The following is a 21,848-nucleotide window of genomic DNA, read 5'->3' as shown; positions in this document are numbered from 1 at the left end:
CAGGACAGGATACTGTGCCCAGTGTAACATAAAAAGGCAGGTTACAGACAATGCTGCTTTCATGTCAAACAGCAGAACTGTCAAAAAGTTCAGAATGTAGAATAACTGTAAACAAGGAGTGCAACGCCTTTCAGAAATACCCAAAGTACTTTCATGTAGCCCTAAATGTTGATATTACTGCAGGAATGATCATAAAGTGCTCATTATAATGACCAGCTAAATCAGTTTAGTGGAGTGAAGGAAACAATTTCAGACCAGCGATAAAACTAATGATTCTGTAGCAGTTTCTTTTGCAGGGCATAAATACATTTGTGACATCATGTGTTGTTTTTAGGATTCTTGAAAGTGAACAAATGTATCCAGTGTTTTGCAAGTAAAAATAACTGGTCTCGAGCATTTCACAGAGTTGGCTTGTTTATCCCTCCGCAATATCATAGCGCACTGCTTCAATTGTACAGGATTGTAATATGCATTGGAGGTACCTACAATGCATAGGTGGTTGTTGTTGAACATACAGGTAGAGTCTCCCATATACAAAATATTCTGAAATCCAACATTTTTTGAGTGTGATTGAGATGGTGACACCTTTGTGTACATAATCTTTATTTTATGCACAAAATTCTTAAATATATTGTATAAAATTACCCTCAGGCTATGTCTATAAGGTGTATATGAAACAAATTAATTGTGTATTTAGACTTAGGTCCCAGCCCCAAGATCTCTCATTATGGTATGCAAATATTCCACAATAAGGAAAAATAAAAAATGCACAATACCGCTGGGCCCAAGCATTTTGGATATGGGAGACGCAACCTGTATTATAAAAATTTATGTAGTATATAAAAGGTGTACATATACTGACCCTGGTCAGTACATTCTTGTGCAAGCTACAGGAACATTCAGAAACAGGAAAAAAAAATATGAAAAATAGCTGAAATTCAAAATCATTTGCCCTTTATGAAAATTAGAAACCCTTCAGCCATATTCACTGTCCCTACCCAAGGAATAGCGCTTGCATCATTTCAGCTACACTTTACATTTTAGGTTAGGGAACTATTTATTTATTTTTTCATTGGAAAATGCACATAAATATTGTAAATGGGTAGACTGCTTTTACAGTTAAATTTAGGTGGTCTACGATTATTATTGTAGGAATCCATTTAAATTTGTGCTTAATATGTTTAGTAATAAGGAAGAAATAAAAGTAAAAGTCCACCAGCGCTTCAGAGAACAATAAAACCAAATGGCCTTATATATTACAAAATATGGCTGGTTCCACAGTTTATTCCATCTACATGATGGGAAACATAGTTCCTAAATAGCAGACTTCCAGAGATTGCCTAACACCAACCTAATAGGTAATACAGAGATGCTGATCGAATACATTAGAAAAGCTAGGTAAAGTTCAGCATTCTCCGTACTCTAAGGGGAAAAATAAAAAATAAAAATATTACACATCAAATGTGATTAAAATGTTTCCTACTTTTATAATTGATTTGCACTGAACGGTTTAGGAACATTGAAAGGGAAAACGTTTTAGCAGCTTTGTTAAATTATACGCTGATCACATTACTTTGCCATGTCAAATCATGTGACATTGTCCACCTTTTATTTAGTGAAACCTTACCACACAGTGATAAATTACAATCTATTGAGAAACTGGGTTAAATTTACGGACATGGCCATCAGATTGCCCACCCATTTAACATTTGAAAAATATGCATCAGTTGAACCAGTATAACACATATACAATATACAGACTGTAGTCAAGTATTAGGTCAGATTCAGCAACACACTCAAATCTCTTATACAATTCAATAATATGTACATTGTATTATACATAGACATACTGTATATCCATTACACACACAGTGTATGTTGACTGCCTCCTTAGGAAATTGCAAAAGGATTCCTAAAAATTTACCCATCACATAGAGCCAGGAGATCTATTGTGAATTCAACTAATATTTAGGAGAATACAGCCTATCAATTCAGTAGAAGCAAGTGAGATCCCCGAGGCATTCACAATTTTGTGCCTCACATGTCTCAGTCGTGTCACCAAAACCTAGTGATCCGAATATTGTTCAAGCACACAGAATGGCTACTTCTGTGGTGCATAGGTAATAGGAACACCTTAATAGTAGACAAAAGATGTACTCAGAATTGCATTAACTTGTGTGTAAAGACTTGTTCTTTTTTGTACTGTAACATTGTATCCCTTGCAATTATTTTACCAATGTCAAAAAAAAACCTATTTAACACAATGCACAAGTTCTGTATATTCTTCAACAAAAACCATACAGTTGGGGTAACCTTCGTTTTCGCTCCTCTCTACCTCTTACAGTAATGCCTAACCTTTCAAGAAAATATTTGTCAAGCCTGGCTGACGTTCTAGACAAGTCATTAGTGGAAAACCAGTGAACAAAAATATTTAAATTACAGATTTTTGTCAATATGTGCAAGCCCATGAGGAAGAACAGATTCAATCTTTGGCTTGGATATTCTTTACAATGGTGTGGTCCAAGCTTACACATCTTTCAAATTTACTTCCCATGTGTCTCGTTTTTTGACAAAGAACTAAGGGAAAACCTGATGTGTCCAAGTGATATGAGAAAAGCTGGTCCCAGGACATATGGCCCAAGAGATATGACAGAGGTCAGTTCTAAGACAACTTGAAGGGTGTCCAATAATAGTTCTTGTTCCAGGAGAACACCCATTATGCTGAATAGGATGTAGACATTTATCCAACTATCGTCAGTCGTTCTAGTGAAACCCAGTCACCTCGTTCTTGTTGAGAATTAATTTTGAAGGCATCTATGCCAACAGGTGGAGGATGTACAAAATATTCTTGCACTATTTTAATGTGCTACAAATGCTTGGGGGCAGATTTAGGCTCAAGTCATAACTCCTACTAGCAAACAGAATAGTGTTGCCTGGATAGTCTTCCTACAACAAACTGGGCGCAATCCCTTACTTAACTGCTATAGGGGAAGGGGCTTGTTTTCAATGTTTTCTTTTTATTCTGCATCCTTCTAGATCAAGGGCCTCCACTATATGAATAATCTGCTTTGTTGTGCATCACTAGCTTGTTGTCTACAAAGTAGAAACTGTCTGATTGCGTCTCGTAGGGATGTATGATCATTTCACGAACTGCAAAACACAAAAGTAATTGAGGCGTAAGAGCAGGAAAACACAAACTAGCATTAAACAAAATGTTTAAAATCTTCCTAATATAAAATTCACTAAAGAAATGTCAGTAAAAGAAAATAATCATTGCTATCCATGCCATACATTACTTACAATCATTCCCCACTCTTTTAAAACAAGACCTCACTAACCCTTTAGACTCTCTAAAAGTTAAGGAGTATATGTACTAAGCTTTGAAGAGAGACAAAGTGGAGGGAGATAAAGTACCAGTCAATCAGCTCCTAACTGCCATATTACAGGCGGTGTTTGAAAAATGACAGGATCTGGTTGGCAGGTACTTTTTCTCTGTCCAAGGCTTAGTACATATACCCCTAAATCTGTATTTAATCCGGAGACTGACGTATTTGCAATTAGAAGAAACCATGTTTTCCTGGACAGTACAACCTCAGACAACTTTACCTACCACATATAGGGGTATATGCAATTCACGGCGAATCGCGGCAAATTATCGCCGTTTTTTAATTCGACACAATTCGACAGGTGAATTCCGGCAGGTGGCTGCCGGAATTCACCATATTCAATGAAAAACGGATTCGACAGTCCCGCGGGCGAAAAACGGCCGATTTGCCGGATTATGCCGCGATTTTAAAAAAACGGGGAAAACCGGGAAAAACCCGTAAAAAAAATGGCGTGGGGTCCCCCCTTCAAAGCATAACCAGCCTCGGGCTCTTCGAACTGGTCCTGGTTCTAAAAATGCGGGGAAAAATTGGGCAGGGATCCCCCGTATTTTTAAAACCAGCACCGGGCTTTTTGCTGGTGCAAAAAATACAGGGGACAAAAAGAGTAGGGGTCCCCCGTATTTTTTACACCAGCATCGGGCTCCACTAGCTGGACAGATAATGCCACAGCCGGGGGTCACTTTTATACAGTGCCCTGCGGCCGTGGCATTAAATATCCAACTAGTCACCCCTGGCCGGGGTACCCTGGGGGAGTGGGGACCCCTTCAATCAAGGGGTCCCCCCCCAAGCCACCCAAGGGCCAGGGGTGAAGCCCGAGGCTGTCCCCCCCCATCCAATGGCTGCGGATGGGAGGCTGATAGCCTTGAGTAAAATGACAGAATATTGTTTTTTCCAGCAGTACTACAAGTCCCAGCAAGCCTCCCCCGCAAGCTGGTACTTGGAGAACCACAAGTACCAGCATGCGGGAGAAAACCGAGCCCGCTGGTACCTGTAGTTCTACTGGAAAAAAAATACCCAAATAAAAACAGTACACAGACACAGTGACAGTAAAACTTTATTACACACTGCCGACACACATACTTACCTATGTTGACACGCCGACTGCCACGGTCTCCGACGATCCGAGGGTACCTGTGAAAAAAATTATACTCACCTTACAGCGTCCAGAGGTACATCCACGTCCAGAGATACATCCACGTACTTGTTAAAAAAAAAAAAAACGAACACTCGTACCACCGGACTGAAAGGGGTCCCATGCTTTCACATCAGACCCCTTTCCCCGAATGCCGGGACACCACGTGACTCCTGTCACTGAAGTCCCTTCAGCCAATCAGGAAGTGCTACTTCCGTGGCACTCACCTGATTGGCTGTGCGCTGTCTGTGCTGTGACAGCGCATCGCACAGCTTTCTCCATTACTTTCAATGGTGAGAACTTTGCCGTCTGCGGGGGTTACCCGCGGTCAGCCGCTGACCGGCGGGTGACCTCACCGCTAGCCGCTAAGTTCCCACCATTGAAAGTAATGGACGGAGCTGTGCGATGCGCTGTCTGAGTTCAGACAGCGCACAGCCAATCAGGTGAGCGCAACGACGTTGCGCTTCCTGATTGGCTTTAGAGACCTTTCTGTGACAGCTGTCACTCTGAGAGGTCTCTCTGCATTCGGGGTAAGGGGTCCCATGTGTAAGCATGGGACCCCTTTCAGTCCGGCATGGTACGGGTGTCCGGTTTGTTTTTTTTAACAAGTACGTGGATTTATCTCTGGACCCTGGTTGAGGTGAGTATATTGATCTTTTCTTTTCAGGTATCCGTGGATTCTACATGGAGAAGAGGACCGATGTCGGCGTGTGAACATAGGTAAGTATGTGTGTGTCAACGTATGAAATAAAGTTTACTGTCACGGTGTGTGTGTCCTGTTTTTATTTGGGTATTTTTTTCCCAGTAGAACTACAGGTACCAGCGGGCCCGTTTTTCTCCCGCATGCTGGTACTTGTGGTTCTCCAAGTACCAGCTTGCGGGGGAGGCTTGCTGGGACTTGTAGTTCTTCTGGAAAAAACAATATTCTTGACATTTTACCAAGGCTATCAGCCTCCCATCCGCAGCCCTTGGATGGGGGGGACAGCCTCGGGCTTCACCCCTGGCCCTTGGGTGGCTGGGGGGGGGGGACCCCTTGATTGAAGGGGTCCCCACTCCCCCAGGGTACCCCGGCCAGGGGTGACTAGTTGGATATTTAATGCCACGGCCGCAGGGCACTGTATAAAAGTGACCCCCGGCTGTGGCATTATCTGTCCAGCTAGTGGAGCCCGATGCTGGTGTAAAAAATACGGGGGACCCCTACTCGTTTTGTCCCCCGTATTTTTTGCACCAGCACCAGGCGCAGAGCCCGGTGCTGGTTTTAAAAATACGGGGGATCCCCTGTCAATTTTTTCCCCGCATATTTAGAACCAGGACCAGCTCGAAGAGCCCGAGGCTGGTTATGCTTTGGAGGGGGGACCCCACGCCATTTTTTTCAGGGATTTCACCATTCCATCTATAAAAAAAATAAAAAATATTATTTTTAAAAATATATAAATAATACTTGTGCCTCCCAAAAAGACAAACCAAGTACCTAATCCCTTCTAATATAAATAGATCTGATATTACCACGAAAAAAAACCCACAAAAAAAACATGTTTTAAATTTTTTTATTGGTTTCACCCTCCAAAGTGTGACGGATTGAAAATGACGAATTTGCTGTCTAAAAGCACTGCTGTCGAATTTCCAAACTTTAATTGAATATGCTTTTGTCGAATTGCAGCACTTGTATCATTGCAGAAAGGTCGAATTTGCAAAAAGTCGAATTTTGAAAGTCCGTTTTTTTGACGGAAAGCACTGAATTGCATTGACAAATTTTTTTTTGGGGCGAAAAATACCCGAAATTCGACAATTTCGGGAATTCGACCGCAATTGCATATACCCCATAATCATCTCGCACAACTCTTGCTATAAATCTGGCTGCAGTGACACAGGCTTGGCGCAGCCAAACCATAAAAAAACTTCAGGCAAGGATTGATTAGATACAGCAACATTGCAGGCATAACTCGTATTTGTTTTCTACTTAATGAATTGAAATTGTTAAAAGAATGTACAGTATATTGTCTACATTAATATATAGTTGGTGACCCCTTTGCTGCTGAAACTGCTTCTCCTGTTCTGGGAAGCCTTTCCACAAGTTTTTGGGACATGGCTGCAGGGATGCGCCACCAGTCATGAGCATTACAGAAATTGGGCCCTGATGTTGGGTGGCTGGCTCACAGTCAGCGTGCTAATTCATCCCAAGCGGTGTCCACTGATGGATCGAATCAGGTTTCTGTACAGGTCCTTCAAGCTCATGCACACCAAACTTGGCAAACCATTCTGTGAAACCTTACTTTGTCCATGGGGCATTGTCATGCTGAAACACGAAAGGTTCTTCGTCAAACTGTTGCCCCAAATATGGATGCACACAATTCTCTAGCTAGTCAGTGTACAGTGTGCTATACCATTAACATTTCCCTTCAATCAGGGTTGTCATAACAGTATTGTAGGCCCTGTGCAAATAAATGCACTGGGACCCAAAAATACCCATTCACTGGAAGAAAAATAGAAATAAAAAAAAGCGCTGTTCATGTGGTCCTGCGCCATCTCTCCATATATTTCCATACAGTGAATGGCTGTCAGCACTCTGATTGGTGGATAGCTCAAGCCATCCACCAACCACCATGCTGACAGTCATTCACTGTCTGGCTGCAGGCTGGGTGGCAGGTAGTGAATGCCGCCCCACCATTCTGATTGGGTGACCACCATTATACTTAATCAAACCTTACAGTTGGCAATATGCATTTGGGCAGGAAGCCAAACTACCAGACTATAAAGTATGATTGATTTGTTACTCTATTAGACGCCACTGTAATTGATGCTTGTATGCGGCTGCTAAGCCAAGGAAACACAATCCATGAAGCTCCAGACGAACAGTTCATGTGCAAACATTGCTTAAAGAAGTAAACTCTGTAGCAGGTGTTGCAACCAAGGACAGACAGCTTTTACACGCTACAGAACTCGGCAGTTCCATCTTGTGAGCTTGTGTGGCCAACTCCTAGACAGTTAACCTTCACAGTAAAAGCGCTTACAGGCGATCTTCCCAGCTCTGGCACAGTAAAGAATTTGACCAACTTGTTGCATAGGCGCCATCCTATGAGTGTGCTTTACTAAAAGTCATTGAGCTCTTCAGTAAGTCCCACCCATTTACTTATGTTTGACTATGGAGATTGCTTGACTGCATGCTTGATTTATGCACCCGTTAGCAATGCATTTGTCTGGAGTAGCATGCGTTTGCAGTGTCTAGTTGGGACTTCTGCTAAAATCCATGTCAAACACAACTAAGGGATCTAACCTGAATACAAGCCCTTATAGGGTCTTCACACCTAGCAGGCTTTGACAAGCAGAGTTTGCATTTGTAGAAGTATTATTTTATTCATTTATCAAATTCAACTTCTTCGCTCAAGTTCCTACCTTCACAAATCATAGACATCTTTGTCCCTCACAACCCATGTTCTCAGGACTAAGCGGCTTGGCCAGATAGGGTGGGTCTCTGACAGCTACACCAGACAAGTGATGCTTTCCTGAAAACAACCAGCCATGTGGCATATGACAAGCAGCTCTATAAAAGGATGTTACGGTTTTCAGATGGTGCACTGCCGCCTGTTATCCACAGCCGATATTATACCAGATATTCACTGTAGAGGGAGTATCTGGGTGCAGTCTTGACCGGGCACTGAGATATGATACTCAAACAAAAAATATATCAGTCCAATTGACCTACTTTGGTATTTTATTTTTATGGGGGAAGGGGGGGGAGCAGGCGACGACAATTCTGTTCCTGTGAAATTCATATAGTGGTGTGAATACAGCAAGGGCTGAGGTTTTTAGGCTGCTAAGGTTGCTGTGGAAGTCTTGGAGTAGGGTTCATTTGCTGGCCCCACTAAGTTCAACTGACCTACAGTATGTTAACTATGCTTTCATGGACTGATAACCAATACATGAGCATATCTTACATAGTGGTACCCAATACCGCATGCATCTCAACAAGATAGCACATGGGGGGTAATTCCAAGTAGATCACAGCCGGATTTTTGTTAGCAATTGGGCAAAACCATGTGCACTGCAGGGGAGGCAGATATAACATGTGCAGAGAGAGATAGATTTGGGTGTGGTGAGTTCAATCTGCAATCTAATTTGCAGTGTAAAAATAAAGCAGCCAGTATTTACCCTGCACAGAAACAAAATAACCCACCCAAATCTAACTCTTTCTGCACATGTTATATCTGCCTCCCCTGCACTGCACATGGTTTTGCCCAATTGCTATCAAAAATCCTGCTGCGATCAACTTGGAATTACCCCCATTGTTGTCACTTATGTGTGATCCCAAGAACACTGCAATTAATGCTACAGGGCTTGTTCAGTCAGGGGCACATCATGCATGGATTTGCAGTATTTTAAAACCAAATGTAATACATACATCACTGTATAGCTTAAAATATGGTCATTTACTCAGTGAATACAGGTGTTAGGGGGAGGAATAAACAATTACGTACTACTTTCGCCATAGCAGGATTCCTAATTAGCATGGTAATGAAAGTTATATCCTTTTCAACATATTCAATTAATAGGAAACAGTATATAAACGTGTAAAATGAAATGTACTCACTAAGGTCTTCTGAAAGTTGGGGGAACTCGTAGATATGTTCACATGTGTTTTTACTGCTGGGAATACAGAACCCAAACTCAAAGTCAAAACTTTTCAAAAGCTGATCACGAAAATAATGCCTCTCTATCATTCGGAAGTTATTAATAGGCTTGTCACCAACTGTAAATTCAACCCTGCAAGAAAGGGAAATATTTTAGTACAATGGTAAAAAAAAAAAAAAAATACAATACACGCACATTTTGCTGCATTATAAATCAAGCTGATGGAATGTAGTGTATAATGCACATATATTTTTACTGTGCAATGTATACAGATGTGTCCATTCCTCATACATCTTTCCTCAATATGCCATGCAGCAGGAGATGCCTGGTGCGAGTGCTGACATATTCTATGTGCAACTGCGGCTGCATCTGCATACGAAATGCTACATTACAGTGTTTTCTAGGAAAACTCTGTAGCGTGGAATTTTGTATACAGATTCTGCACAGTCGCACATAGAATATAGGCATGCCAGATATCCTTTTAAGCAGCAAAAGCTGTTGCTGAAATGAACACAAAGGGGGAGTGTATCCTATTAGACCCAATAATGTTTCTGGCAGAATAAAAAAAAAAAAAAAAAAAAAAAGATTTTAAACCTACCGGTAAATCTTTTTCTCCTAGTCCGTAGAGGATGCTGGGGACTCCGTAAGGACCATGGGGTATAGACGGGCTCTGCAGGAGACATGGGCACTATAAAGAACTTTAGAATGGGTGTGCACTGGCTCCTCCCTTTATGCCCCTCCCCCAGGCCTCAGTTAGAGAAACTGTGCCCAGAGGAGACGGACAGTACGAGGAAAGGATTTTGTTAATCCAAGGGCAAGATTCATACCAGCCCACACCATATAACCTGGAATATACGAACCAGTCAACAGTATGAAACAAACAGCATCAGTCAAAGACCGATCAAAACTGTAACATAACCCTTATGCAAGCAATAACTATATACAAGTCTTGCAGAATGTTGTCCGCACTGGGACGGGCGCCCAGCATCCTCTACGGACTAGGAGAAAAAGATTTACCAGTAGGTTTAAAATCTTATTTTCTCTTACGTCCTAGAGGATGCTGGGGACTCCGTAAGAACCATGGGGATTATACCAAAGCTCCAAAACGGGCAGGAGAGTGCGGATGACTCTGTAGCACCGATTGAGCAAACATGAGGTCCTCATCAGCCAGGGTATCAAACTTGTAGAATATTGCAAAGATGTTTGAACCTGACCAAGTCGCCGCTCGGCAAAGCTGTAATGCAGAGACGCCTCAGGCAGCTGCCCAGGAAGAGCCCACCTTCCTAGTGGAATGGGCCTTTACCGAATTTGGTAACGGCAATCCAGCCGTAGAATGAGCCTGCTGAATCGTGTTACAGATCCAGCGAGCAATAGTCTGCTTAGAAGCAGGAGCGCCAACCTTGTTGGCTGCATACAGGACAAACAGTGCCTCTGTTTTCCTAACCCGAGCCGCTCTGGCTACATAAATTTTCAATGCCCTGACCACATCAAGGGACTCGGAATCTTCCAAGTCCCGCGTAGCCACAGGTTGGTTCATATGAAAAGAGGAAACCACCTTAGGCAAAAATTGAGGACGAGGTCGCAACTCCGCTCTATCCACATGGAAAATCAGATAGGGGCTTTTGTGAGACAAAGCCGCCAACTCAGACACTCGCCTTGCCGATGCCAAGGCCAACAACATGACCACCTTCCAAGTGAGATACTTTAATTCCACGGATTAAAGAGGCTCAAACCAGGGAGACTTAAGGAATTGTAACACCACGTTAAGGTCCCATGGTGCCACTGGAGGCACAAAAGGAGGCTGGATATGCAGCACTCCCTTCACAAAGGTCTGGACTTCTGGGAGAGAAGCCAATTCCTTCTGAAAGAAAATGGATAGGGCCGAAATCTGAACCTTAATGGAGCCTAATTTTAGGCCCATATTCACCCCAGTCTGTAGGAAGTGGAGAAAACGGCCCAGATGGAAATCTTCCGGAGAAGCATTCTTGGTTTCACACCAAGAGACATACTTCCTCCAGATACGGTGATAATGTTTCGCTGTCACCTCCTTCCTAGCCTTTATCAGAGTGGGGATGACCTCGTCCGGAATGCCCTTCCCAGCTAGGATCTGGCGTTCAACCGCCATGCCGTCAAACGCAGCCGCGGTAAGTCTTGGAACAGACAGGGCACCTGTTGCAACAGGTCCTCTCTGAGAGGAAGAGGCCATGGATCTTCTGTGAGCATTTCCTGCAGATCCGGATACCAGGCCCTTCGAGGCCAATCTGGAACAATGAGTATTGTCTGTACTCCTTTTCGTCTTATGATTCTCAATATTTTTGAGATGAGAGGAAGAGGAGAGAACACAGACAGACTGAAACACCCACGGTGTCACCAGGGCGTCCACTGCTACTGCCTGAGGGTCCCTTGACCTGGCACAATACCTCGGAAACTTCTTGTTGAGGCGTGACGCCATCATGTCTATTTGAGGAAGTCCCGAAAGACTTGCTATTTCTGCAAAGACTTCTTGATGAAGTCCCCACTCTCCTGGATGGAGATCGTGTCTGCTGAGGAAGTCTGCTTCCCAGTTGTCCACTCCCGGAATGAATACCGCTGACAGAGCGCTTACGTGATTTTCCGGCCAGCGCAGAATCCTGGTGGCTTCCGCCATTGCCACTCTGCTCCTTGTCCTGCCTTGGCGGTTTACATGAGCCACGGCTGTGACGTTGTCTGATTGAATCAGAACCGGTAGGTCGCGAAGAAGATTCTCCGCTTGACATAGGTCGTTGTATATGGCCCTCAATTCCAGTACGTTGATGTGTAAACAAGCCTCCTGGCTTGACCACAGTCCCTGGAAGTTTCTTCCCAGTGTGACTGCTCTCCATCCTCGGAGGCTCGCGTCCGTGGTCACCAGAACCCAGTCTTGAATGCCGAACCTGCGACCCTCTAGAAGGCGAGTACTCTGCAGCCACCACAAGAGAGATACCCTGGTCCTGGGGGACAGGCTGATCTTCTGATGAATATGTAGATGGGACCCGGACCACTTGTCCAGAAGGTCCCACTGAAAAGTCCTCGCATGGAACCTGCCGAAGGGAATGGCCTCGTAAGACGCCACCATCTTTCCCAGAACTCGAGTGCATTGATGGACTGACACCCTTTTCGGCTTCAACAGGTCCCTGACCAAGTTCTGGAGTTCCTGGGCCTTTTCCATCGGGAGAAAAACCCTTTTTTGTTCCGTGTCCAGAATCATGCCTAAGAAAGGCAATCGGGTCGTTGGAACCAACTGTGACTTTGGTAGATTGAGAATCCAGCTGTGCTGCTGCAACACCCTCAGGGAGAGTGACACATTGTTCAGCAACTGTTCTCTCGATCTCGCTTTTATCAGGAGATCGTCCAAGTACGGGATAATTGTGACTCCCTGCTTGCGCAGGAGCACCATCATTTCCGCCATTACCTTGGTGAAAATCCTCGGGGCCGTGGAAAGTCCAAACGGCAACGTCTGAAATTGGTAATGACAATCCTGTACAGCAAATCTCAGGAACGCCTGATGAGGAGGATATATCGGGACATGAAGGTATGCATCCTTTATGTCCAGAGACACCATATAATCCCCCCCTTCCAGGCTGGCGATGACCGCTCTGAGCGATTCCATCTTGAATTTGAACCTGTTCAAGTATAGGTTTAAGGATTTTAAATTCAGAATGTGTCTGACCGAACCGTCCGGTTTCGGGACCACAAACAGGGTTGAGTAGTACCCCGTCCCCTGTTGAAGCAGGGGAACTTTGACCACCACTTGTTGAAGACACAGTTTTTGAACTGCACTTAAAACTACCTCCCTCTCTGGGGAAGAAGCTGGTAGGGCCGATTTGAAAAACCGGCGAGGAGGCACATCTTCGAATTCCAGCTTGTAACCCTGGGAAACAATTTATATTGCCCAGGGATCCACCTGTGATTGAACCCAGACGTGGCTGAAAAGTCGAAGACGTGCCCCCACTGGGGCAGACTCCCTCAGCGGAGCCCCAGCGTCATTCGGTGGATTTAGTAGAAGCCGGGGAGGACTTCTGCTCCTGGGAACTAGCTTTAGCTGGCAGCTTTTTCCCTCTGCCCTTACCTCTGGCGAGAAAGGAAGATCCCCGTACTCTTTTGGATTTATGCAACCGAAAGGACTGCATCTGATAATGTGGCATTTTCTTTGGCTGTGAGGAAACATAAGGTAAAAAAAACGGATTTACCTGCAGTAGCTGTGGAAACCAGGTCCGTGAGACCTTCCCCAAATAAGTCCTCACCATTGTAAGGCAAAACCTCCATATGCCTCTTTGAGTCAGCATCACTCGTCCATTGGCGGGTCCACAGGGCTCGCCTAGAAGAAATCGCCATGGCGTTGGCTCTGGAACCCAGTAGGCCGTCTCTCTGAGCATCTCTCATATATAGGACAGCATTCTTTATATGACCCAAGGTCAGTAAAATGGTATCCTTATCCAGGGTATCAATGTCAGCAGACAAGGTATCTGTCCACACTGCTACAGCGCTACAAACCCAAGCCGACGCTATCGCCGGTCTGAGCAAGGTACCAGTATGTGTATAAATGGACTTCAAGGTAGTCTCCTGCCTGCGATCAGCAGGATCCTTGAGGGCTGCGGTATCTTGCGACGGCAGCGGCACCTTTTTTGGATAAGCGCGTTAATGCCTTGTCCACCCTGGGGGAGGATTCCCACCGTATCCTGTCCTTAGCCAGGAAAGGATACGCCATAAGAATCCTTTTGGGAATCTGCAGTTTCTTGTCTGAAGTTTCCCAAGCCCTTTCAAACAACTCATTTAACTCATGGGAAGGGGGGAAGAAACCTCCGGTTTCTTTTCTTTAAACATGTGGACCCTCGTGTCAGGTACAGAGGGGTCATCCGTGATATGCAACACATCTTTTATTGCAATAATCATATAATGAATACTTTTTGTCAACTTTGGCTGCAACTTTGCATCATCGTAGTCGACACTGGAGTCAGAATCCATGTCGGTATTAGTGTCTGCTACTTGGGATAGTGGGCGCTTCTGAGACCCAGAAGGGCCCTGTGACATAGTAAAAGGCAAGAATGGACTCCCTGCATTTTCCCTGGACTCCCTTTTATGTAATAAATTCACATTTGCATTTAAAACATTCCACATATCTAACCAATCAGGTGTCGGCGTTCCCAACGGAGACACCACAATCATTTGCTCCACCTCCTCCCTAGAAGAGCCTTCCGCTTCAGACATGCCGACACACACGTACCGACACCCCCACACACTCAGGGAAATCTCTAATCTGGAGACAGTTCCCCAATAAGGCCCTTTGGAGAGACAGAGAGAGAGTATGCCAGCACACACCCAGCGCCAAATGACCCTGGAAACACAATTCCCAGATATACAGCGCTTTTTTATATATGTTAAATATACACTGACTGCGACAAATATATATGTGCCACCCCCCTCTTTTAAAGCCATCTGTCACCGTGTTCAGCAGGGGAGAGTCCGGGGAGCCAGCTTCTCAGCAGCGTGCTGTGGAGAAAATGGCGCTGGTTAGTGCTGTGGAATCAAGCTCCGCCCCCTCAGCGGCGGGCTTCGGTCCTGCTCAAAAATACCACAAACTGGCGGGGGATCGTATATATTAATGCCTCAGCCTTATATACCATTAATAATGCCAGCCAAGAGGTTTATTGCTGCCCAGGGCGCTCCCCCTGCGCCCATCCGTGCCTGTATTGTGTGTGTGTGTGTGTGTGTGTGTGTGTGTGGGAGCAAAGGCGTGCAGCGTTACCGCTGCGCGTTACCTCAGTGAAGATCAGAAGTCTTCTGCCACCTTTGAAGTCTTCTTTCTTCTTATACTCACCCGGCTTCTATCTTCCGGCTCTGCAAGGAGGACGGCGGCGCGGCTCTGGGACTAACGGCTAGGGTGAGACCTGCGTTCCGATCCCTCTGGAGCTAATGGTGTCCAGTAGCCTAAGAAGCATAGCCTATCACTTAAGTAGGTCTGCTTCTCTCTCCTCAGTCCCACGACGCAGGGAGCCTGTTGCCAGCAGGGCTCTCTGAAAATAAAAAACCTAACAAAATTCTTTTTACAGAGAAACTCAGGAGAGTTCCCCTGTAATGCACCCAGTCTCCTCTGGGCACAGGATCTAACTGAGGTCTGGAGGAGGGGCATAGAGGGAGGAGCCAGTGCACACCCATTCTAAAGTTCTTTATAGTGCCCATGTCTCCTGCGGAGACCGTCTATACCCCCATGGTCCTTATGGAGTCCCCAGCATCCTCTAAAACGTAAGAGAAAAAAGGCTTTTTGCCCAATGGTCATTAGAGATATACAATCATAGCCCTTATTTCACAAGAAAAGTTACCCGTTTCCGCACGAAAATACATAGGATCCGCATAAAGCCACAGACCTATGCATTTAATGCTTAGTTATCAAGGATTTGGTTTAGCCTGCCACAAAATCCCTGATAAGCGCTGGCAACAGTGACTACGTGTCAGATTAACAGGATAGCCCCTGTCGAATCCATTACCGCAGCTAATTGGATATCCCCCAATGACCAATTGTAATCCATTCAAAACTCATTGGATAATCATAGGGTGAGTCAGACTACTGTTTGGACCATGGGCGCAGCCACGTTCCAACCACACCAACATGACATGTTTAGGTTACAACTATTTGGAGGGAAAATGGTAACATGCAGTCACACTAGAACATGATAGTACTAGCATAATACAAAATTTAGAACATCTACGTACAAATGCCAAAGAAAAAGATACAATTGCATTTTACATATTTAAAGGTTTATCTGTTTACTTACGTGGCTCCAACTTGGCGTAGTCGGAGGAAAGCAGGTGTGAATTGATATCGCACAAATCTGCCTGCGTTTGGATCAACATCCTTTTTATCGCCGTGTTCTCGTTCTAAAATATACAGAAGTGCTCACACACAAAGAAACATACTTACAATTAAACAAACAAACCACTTCAGTAGATGGAGCTACTCTTAAGGTGGGTACACACTGGGCAATGTGCTCGGGGAGCGATATTGCCTAGTGTTTCCCCTCCCGGGCCGCCCGACGGTGGGCATACACACTGTGCAATATCACTAATGAACCAAATTGAGCTGCATGCACGGTGAACACCGATGGTCATTAACGACCCGTGGGACCGCGCATCTCTCGTTGGCAGCGGAAAACACACTGGGCAATATAGTGAATGACGTCACTCAAGAAGGGTTAAAATGAGCGACTGTTTACTTTATTGTTAAGAAAAAGACATTCAAAAACTGTCCACTGATTACTGGATTGTAATTTCATTTTTTATTTTATTCTTTGACTCTCAAAATGTGCTTTTAAAGGAGGAAATGTACTCTGTGTCAACTAGTCATGAATGCTTTACTACTGAAACGACCACTTATAGTGTTGTAGTACTTTTATAGCTCCTTTGCTAACAAATCTCATATTGATGGTTACATAATTTGGCCACTAGGTGGCACTGCTATATTACTTTAAATGGATCATTTACTACACATGTAGAAAAGCCCAAGATGATTATGGGAACTTAAGGGGCCCATACAACAGCAGTCACAAAGAAAAAATAAACGGTTCATAAATTCTAATAAATAATAATAATCATTTTATTTATATAGCGCTCTTCTCCAATAGGACTCAAGGCGCTTATTATTATTAAATTTTATTTATAGGGCACCACAAGTGTTTCACAGCGCCGTACAAAGGACAGTACAGGGAGACAAAACTCAGCATTACAGTGAATAAATAACAAACCAGCTTAACAGGGGGTGCTGTTCATTAGGTCGACATGATCACTAAGCTGACATGTGCTAGGTCAACATGGAAAAAGGTTGACATGTGCTAGGTCAACATGGAAAAAGGTGGACATGAACAAGGTCGCAAAACGAAAAAAATTGTGAAAAACTCATGTCGACCTTTTTCCATGTCGATCTAGTACATGTAGATCTAATGACCATGTCGACCTAATGCCTGTCGACAAAACGTGGTCGACCAAATGACCGCCATCCACTTAACAGATACATAGCATAATATAGTACAGAAACAATGAAGTACAGAAAAGCTTTTCATAAAAATACAGAAGCATGAAGATACTAAAAGGGACATTATGGAAATGTTTGGGTATACAGGAAAGTCTTGAGTCTATTTTTGAAGGATTCTATAGTTGGGGCCTCTCGCACTGTGCAGGGAAGTGAGTTCCATAGAGTCAGACGCATGATTAAAAGCTCAACCCCCAGATGAATTACGGGAGATTCTAGGTACTGCTAAAAGTCCTTCATCTACATATCGCAGTAATCGAGTGGGGCAGTATGGAATCAGAAGCTGCTTCAGGTACCTTGGGCCCTGGTCATGTAGTGCTTTGAAACTCAGTAAACCAATCTTGAAGATTATTCATCATTTCACAGGCAGCCAGTGAAGGGAATAGACGATGGGTTTATGTGGCTAGAACGGAGCTGATTGGTTAACAGTCTGGCAGTTGTGTTTTGCACCAGCAGTAAGCGGTGCAATTGTTTTGCTGGGAGACCAAGGTAGAGGGCATTACAGTAGTCTAATCAGGATGATACAAATGCATGTATGACTTTTGGCAGATCATTCTGTGATTTTTTTCCTCCCAATTTAATGATGTCCCAATCCACCAATCTGCGCCCATACATTAGATATTTTTCAGTGATTTGCAGATCATTTTCAGCAAATACAGATCTACCAATCTTGAAAGGCTCATCATTTTACTAGTAACGGTCAGCAAATGTGCGGATTGTTACTATACACTAGCAATCTACAGCTCCAATTGATTTGTAAAACTCAACATGTTGAAAAAACGGATTTACCAATTCCAATCTATGTTTGGTCTTAATCTGTGATCCACATACATTGCACTTGGATTCCTTCGTGCTTTTTTGTTTATTGAAAGTTGTACAGTACGTTATGAAAGTGGTTTCCTCAAATAATGGATTACTACGATATCATCTCATGGAATTTTTAGGTCTTTTCTAAGGACTAGTACTCTGCTTCTTCAAGTCAACCTGTAAACCATCATAGTGTTGTACGTTACTAACCAGATGCTGGTGGCTTTGTGATCTCAAACAGAACTGTTCCAGATTCCATGTCACGGATTTTAAATCTGGTAAAATCTATCTTGTAAATGTTCTCTTCTGGAGTGCATAAGTAATCTGTAAAGAATGAGGAAATTGTTATTTTGGTTTTCAGAAGTAGAAAATAAAGATTTTATAGATATTGTTACAAAACAGAAAACTACAGTACAAGCAAAAAGGGAGGTAACTATAAAGAGCTTCCTTTACCGGCAACAGAATTCCTTTCAGATATTAGGCCATTAACTAATGAAATGAGCAGATAATTTTTTCAGTACTTATAATAATTACATTAATGATTGCAATTTCTGTGATGGACATATTTATTAAGAGAACATACTTGATAACAGGGTTCAAAAGCATAAACAAGGAACACTAGTTCTTTGAAGTATTCTACATAGGATTGGTATGGGATCCTGTCGATCAGGAGACAGACAACGAGCACAGTGTGTCCCCTCGCGGGTTCGCCGTCAGGTGGGGATGTGGACCACCACCTAAGGGTGAATAGCGGGCTTGTGTCGGTATTCCAACTGCCTGCATTTTTCCATCTTGACATAATGTCACACACCGTAATGCCCCTTACACATTATGGCACACTTCGTTATGCCCCTTATACGATATGTCACACCAGAATAGTTTTGTGGACCCCCAAACGTATTAGGCGCCCACCGGGGCCATTCAATTGTTGTCCCCATTGGGCATGCATGCAGAGTACGCGCACCCATTAGTACAGAGTTTAGCCGCGCAAAGCCACGAAAAAGGTAGACATCGACAATAGGTCGTCATGAAAAAGGTAGACACAGAAAAAGGTTGACATGTTTTTTTTAAACTATTTTTGGGGTTTACTCCATAAATGATCGGGAACCCCAATTAGTGCACGCTTAGCTCACCATATTTTGGGAAAGTTTACTATTCCCAATCATAGTCCACGTGGATGGTAAGGTATGAAAAAGTTAAACGGAGTAAAAAATAAAAATGTTTAAGTCATGTCTACCTTTTTCTGCGTCGACCATTGCCATGTCAACCTAATGCATTGTCGACTAATAGTGGTCCACCTATTGACTGTCGACCTTAGTGTGGTCTACCTAACAACTGCATACCAATAAATTAACTCATAAGATTTAATTGTAAGAGATCTTTTTCTTGTAAAAGGCTTTAAGTGTATGCCATACGGTATGGAGAACTAGAACAATCATGGCACCCCTACACGTAAAGGACAAATTGTAGTCACAAAAGGAAAAACTACTGTGTGCCCGAGAACAACGACCACACAATTATGAAAGAGCAGAGATGCAAGCTACGCTGTAAATAAGGTTTTAGTTTATTTAAAGTGTAACACAGAAAGACGTATTAGAAAGGGGAGGCATTCGATATACCGGCGCCAGGAGACATACAACTATTCTCCTTTTTGGGGTGTCCAAGACACCCCCGAAGGGAGAATAAATAGCGTGGCGTGCGTAGCGCGCCTCAGTGCCCGAAAGGACATCTTTTGCGCTCGCCCTGCTGCCGGCATTCCGGCGGTCCAGATCCAGTATGCTGGGATCCCGACAGCCGGCCCATCGTAGTACACCCATTAGAAAGTGTTCATTAGGGAGGGATGTGGCCTAGCACCAGAGGAGATCAGTTGCAGCTTCCATCAGCTCCTGCTTTTATACCACCTAATATATCCTCCTGGTGTGCTTTAAATTCTCATCCTCCTCCTTACCCCTTTCCCTACCCCCTACTGCTGACAAACCGAACAGGAGTTGCTGTGGACGCTCCCACGAGCTGAGGCCTACTCAACAGCTTGAAGCTGGGGCCTTGATTTTGGTGTTGGCCCGCCGGACCTCTGGACACCTCGTACCGGCAACGGGCGAGCTTGCCCTGCCTCCTCCTTGGCGCTCCGGCTGTGCCTCCACCCATGGGAGGCCCTGCACGTACCGCAGAAAGCTGCCTTGCCCCTACCGCCCGGAGGACTGGGCTGAAACCTGCATCCCAAGCACCTCACACTGGCCGGCTGACATTTTACCTCCGCTGCTGCAGGCTGCTCTCTGAGGGAGACGGGAGCCGCACTGTCACTGCTGCGGATCATCGATGGTGCGGTAACTCTCCCCCCTAACTCCCTGTGACCTGATCACCTCCTCCCCCTGCCTGCGGACCCGCGGGGCCGCCAGTGACGTGATCACGGATTGTGGCCCAACACCACTCTTACAGCCGCAGCCTCGATTTCCCGGCCGCCCCCGTGGCAGACACCACATTGGCGCGGAGGTCCGGACGAGCCTGCAATTTAGATCACAGACTCCCCCTTTCAGCCTGGGGATTACTATAATACTGGCCTGCAGCATCTGCACCCCGCTTCTGCCCCCTGCCAACACTAATTAAAGTCAATCACCTGATGTCTAACTCCCGTACATACTGGGCGACACAATAGACCAGTGGTTCCCAACCTCGGTCCTCAAGTGCCCCCAACACTTTGTGTTTTCCAGGTCACCAAGCAGTTGAACAGGTGTATTCATTACTCACTGAGACATTTTAAAAGACCCACATGTGAAGCTAATTATTTCATTTGCAATCCTGTGAGGAAAAATATGAACTGTTGGGGGACCTTGAGGTCCGCGGTTGGGAACCGCTGCACTAGACAATACGAACGATAATGATCTTTTTTTAAAAGATGTATCGTTCATATCGTCCCGTGTGTACGGATGAACGATGCGCGCACCCTCGGGTCATTCTCATTCATCCATGATCTACCGAACATGCAGCTCAATGTTAACTACTGTATATCTTTGAGCTGCATGTTCGAAGAGTGCGGGGGATGACGTCATTGAACGATATCATATATCGATATTAGTGTTCACGCTAGGCTGTTTTAGCAGGGCGCCGTGACCTGCCCGATTTTTTTAAGGGCAAAATCCGCCCTGCCATTTCTGCGGCGCCCTGCTAAAACAGCCACCGCTTCCTGACCTCCCAGCGTGTAAAGATGCCGTGCGGCATCCATTCACGCTATGGGAGAGAGCTTGGGGGAAGCTCAGTACCTCCGTAGGTGCTGGGCACGCCCCCAACAGTGACGCCGCCGGCTGTCCATAGTGACATATGTGGGCTGTACCACCCACTTCAACGATGTTACATGGTCACGCCCCATTTTCGGCCATGCGCACACATATATGCCCCCGCAGTCCGGCACCCTGCCCTCTAGAATTTCTAGAGTGAACACTAGATATCGTTCAGTGTGTAGGCACTGAATACTAACTAGGGGAGGTCACCCAGTATGTACCCGACTTTTACTCCTGAATCTGCAACAGCAGTTGTGATTAGAGATCAAGTGAATGTGCCTCTGATTTGTGCAAGGTATCCATACGCTAGCCACACCTATACATTAGATTAAAGGAAGGGCAGCAGTGACATAGAAGGTCCAGCGGAACTTTCACAGCACCAATAGTCATTATAATGTCCATTTTAAGCAATACAATGGACAAGGAGATAAGTGACTTAATAGAAGCAGTTCCTGTAAACTTACGGAGTGGAGAGGGACCTATGCTAGTATGAGAATACCAGCAGTCATACTCCGAGTGGCAGATATATTATATGTATATCCTTGGGCGCAGTTATAGAGGGATGTAGTAAGGTGACC

General features: G+C 44.6%; 1 protein-coding gene across 1 annotated transcript in view; it reads right to left on the bottom strand.

The window, feature by feature from the left end:
- Positions 1 to 1,569: 1,569 nt before the first annotated feature.
- Positions 1,570 to 21,848, bottom strand: part of UNC119 (unc-119 lipid binding chaperone) — a 168,565-nt gene continuing 148,286 nt past the window's right edge. Inside the window, exons 2-5 of the mRNA XM_063955981.1 lie at positions 18,206 to 18,319; positions 15,939 to 16,041; positions 9,107 to 9,279; positions 1,570 to 3,150 (exon numbers count right to left, since the gene is read on the bottom strand). Coding sequence (XP_063812051.1) covers positions 3,038 to 3,150; positions 9,107 to 9,279; positions 15,939 to 16,041; positions 18,206 to 18,319 — 503 coding nt within the window. The 3' untranslated portion in view covers positions 1,570 to 3,037. The remainder of the gene's footprint in view (positions 3,151 to 9,106; positions 9,280 to 15,938; positions 16,042 to 18,205; positions 18,320 to 21,848) is intronic.

Source organism: Pseudophryne corroboree, chromosome 2 (genome assembly GCF_028390025.1).
Source record: "Pseudophryne corroboree isolate aPseCor3 chromosome 2, aPseCor3.hap2, whole genome shotgun sequence".
Classification (NCBI taxonomy): Eukaryota; Metazoa; Chordata; class Amphibia; order Anura; family Myobatrachidae; genus Pseudophryne; species Pseudophryne corroboree.
The sequence above is the reverse complement of the archived record's forward strand: the minus strand, read 5'-3'. Positions and strand labels throughout refer to the sequence as shown.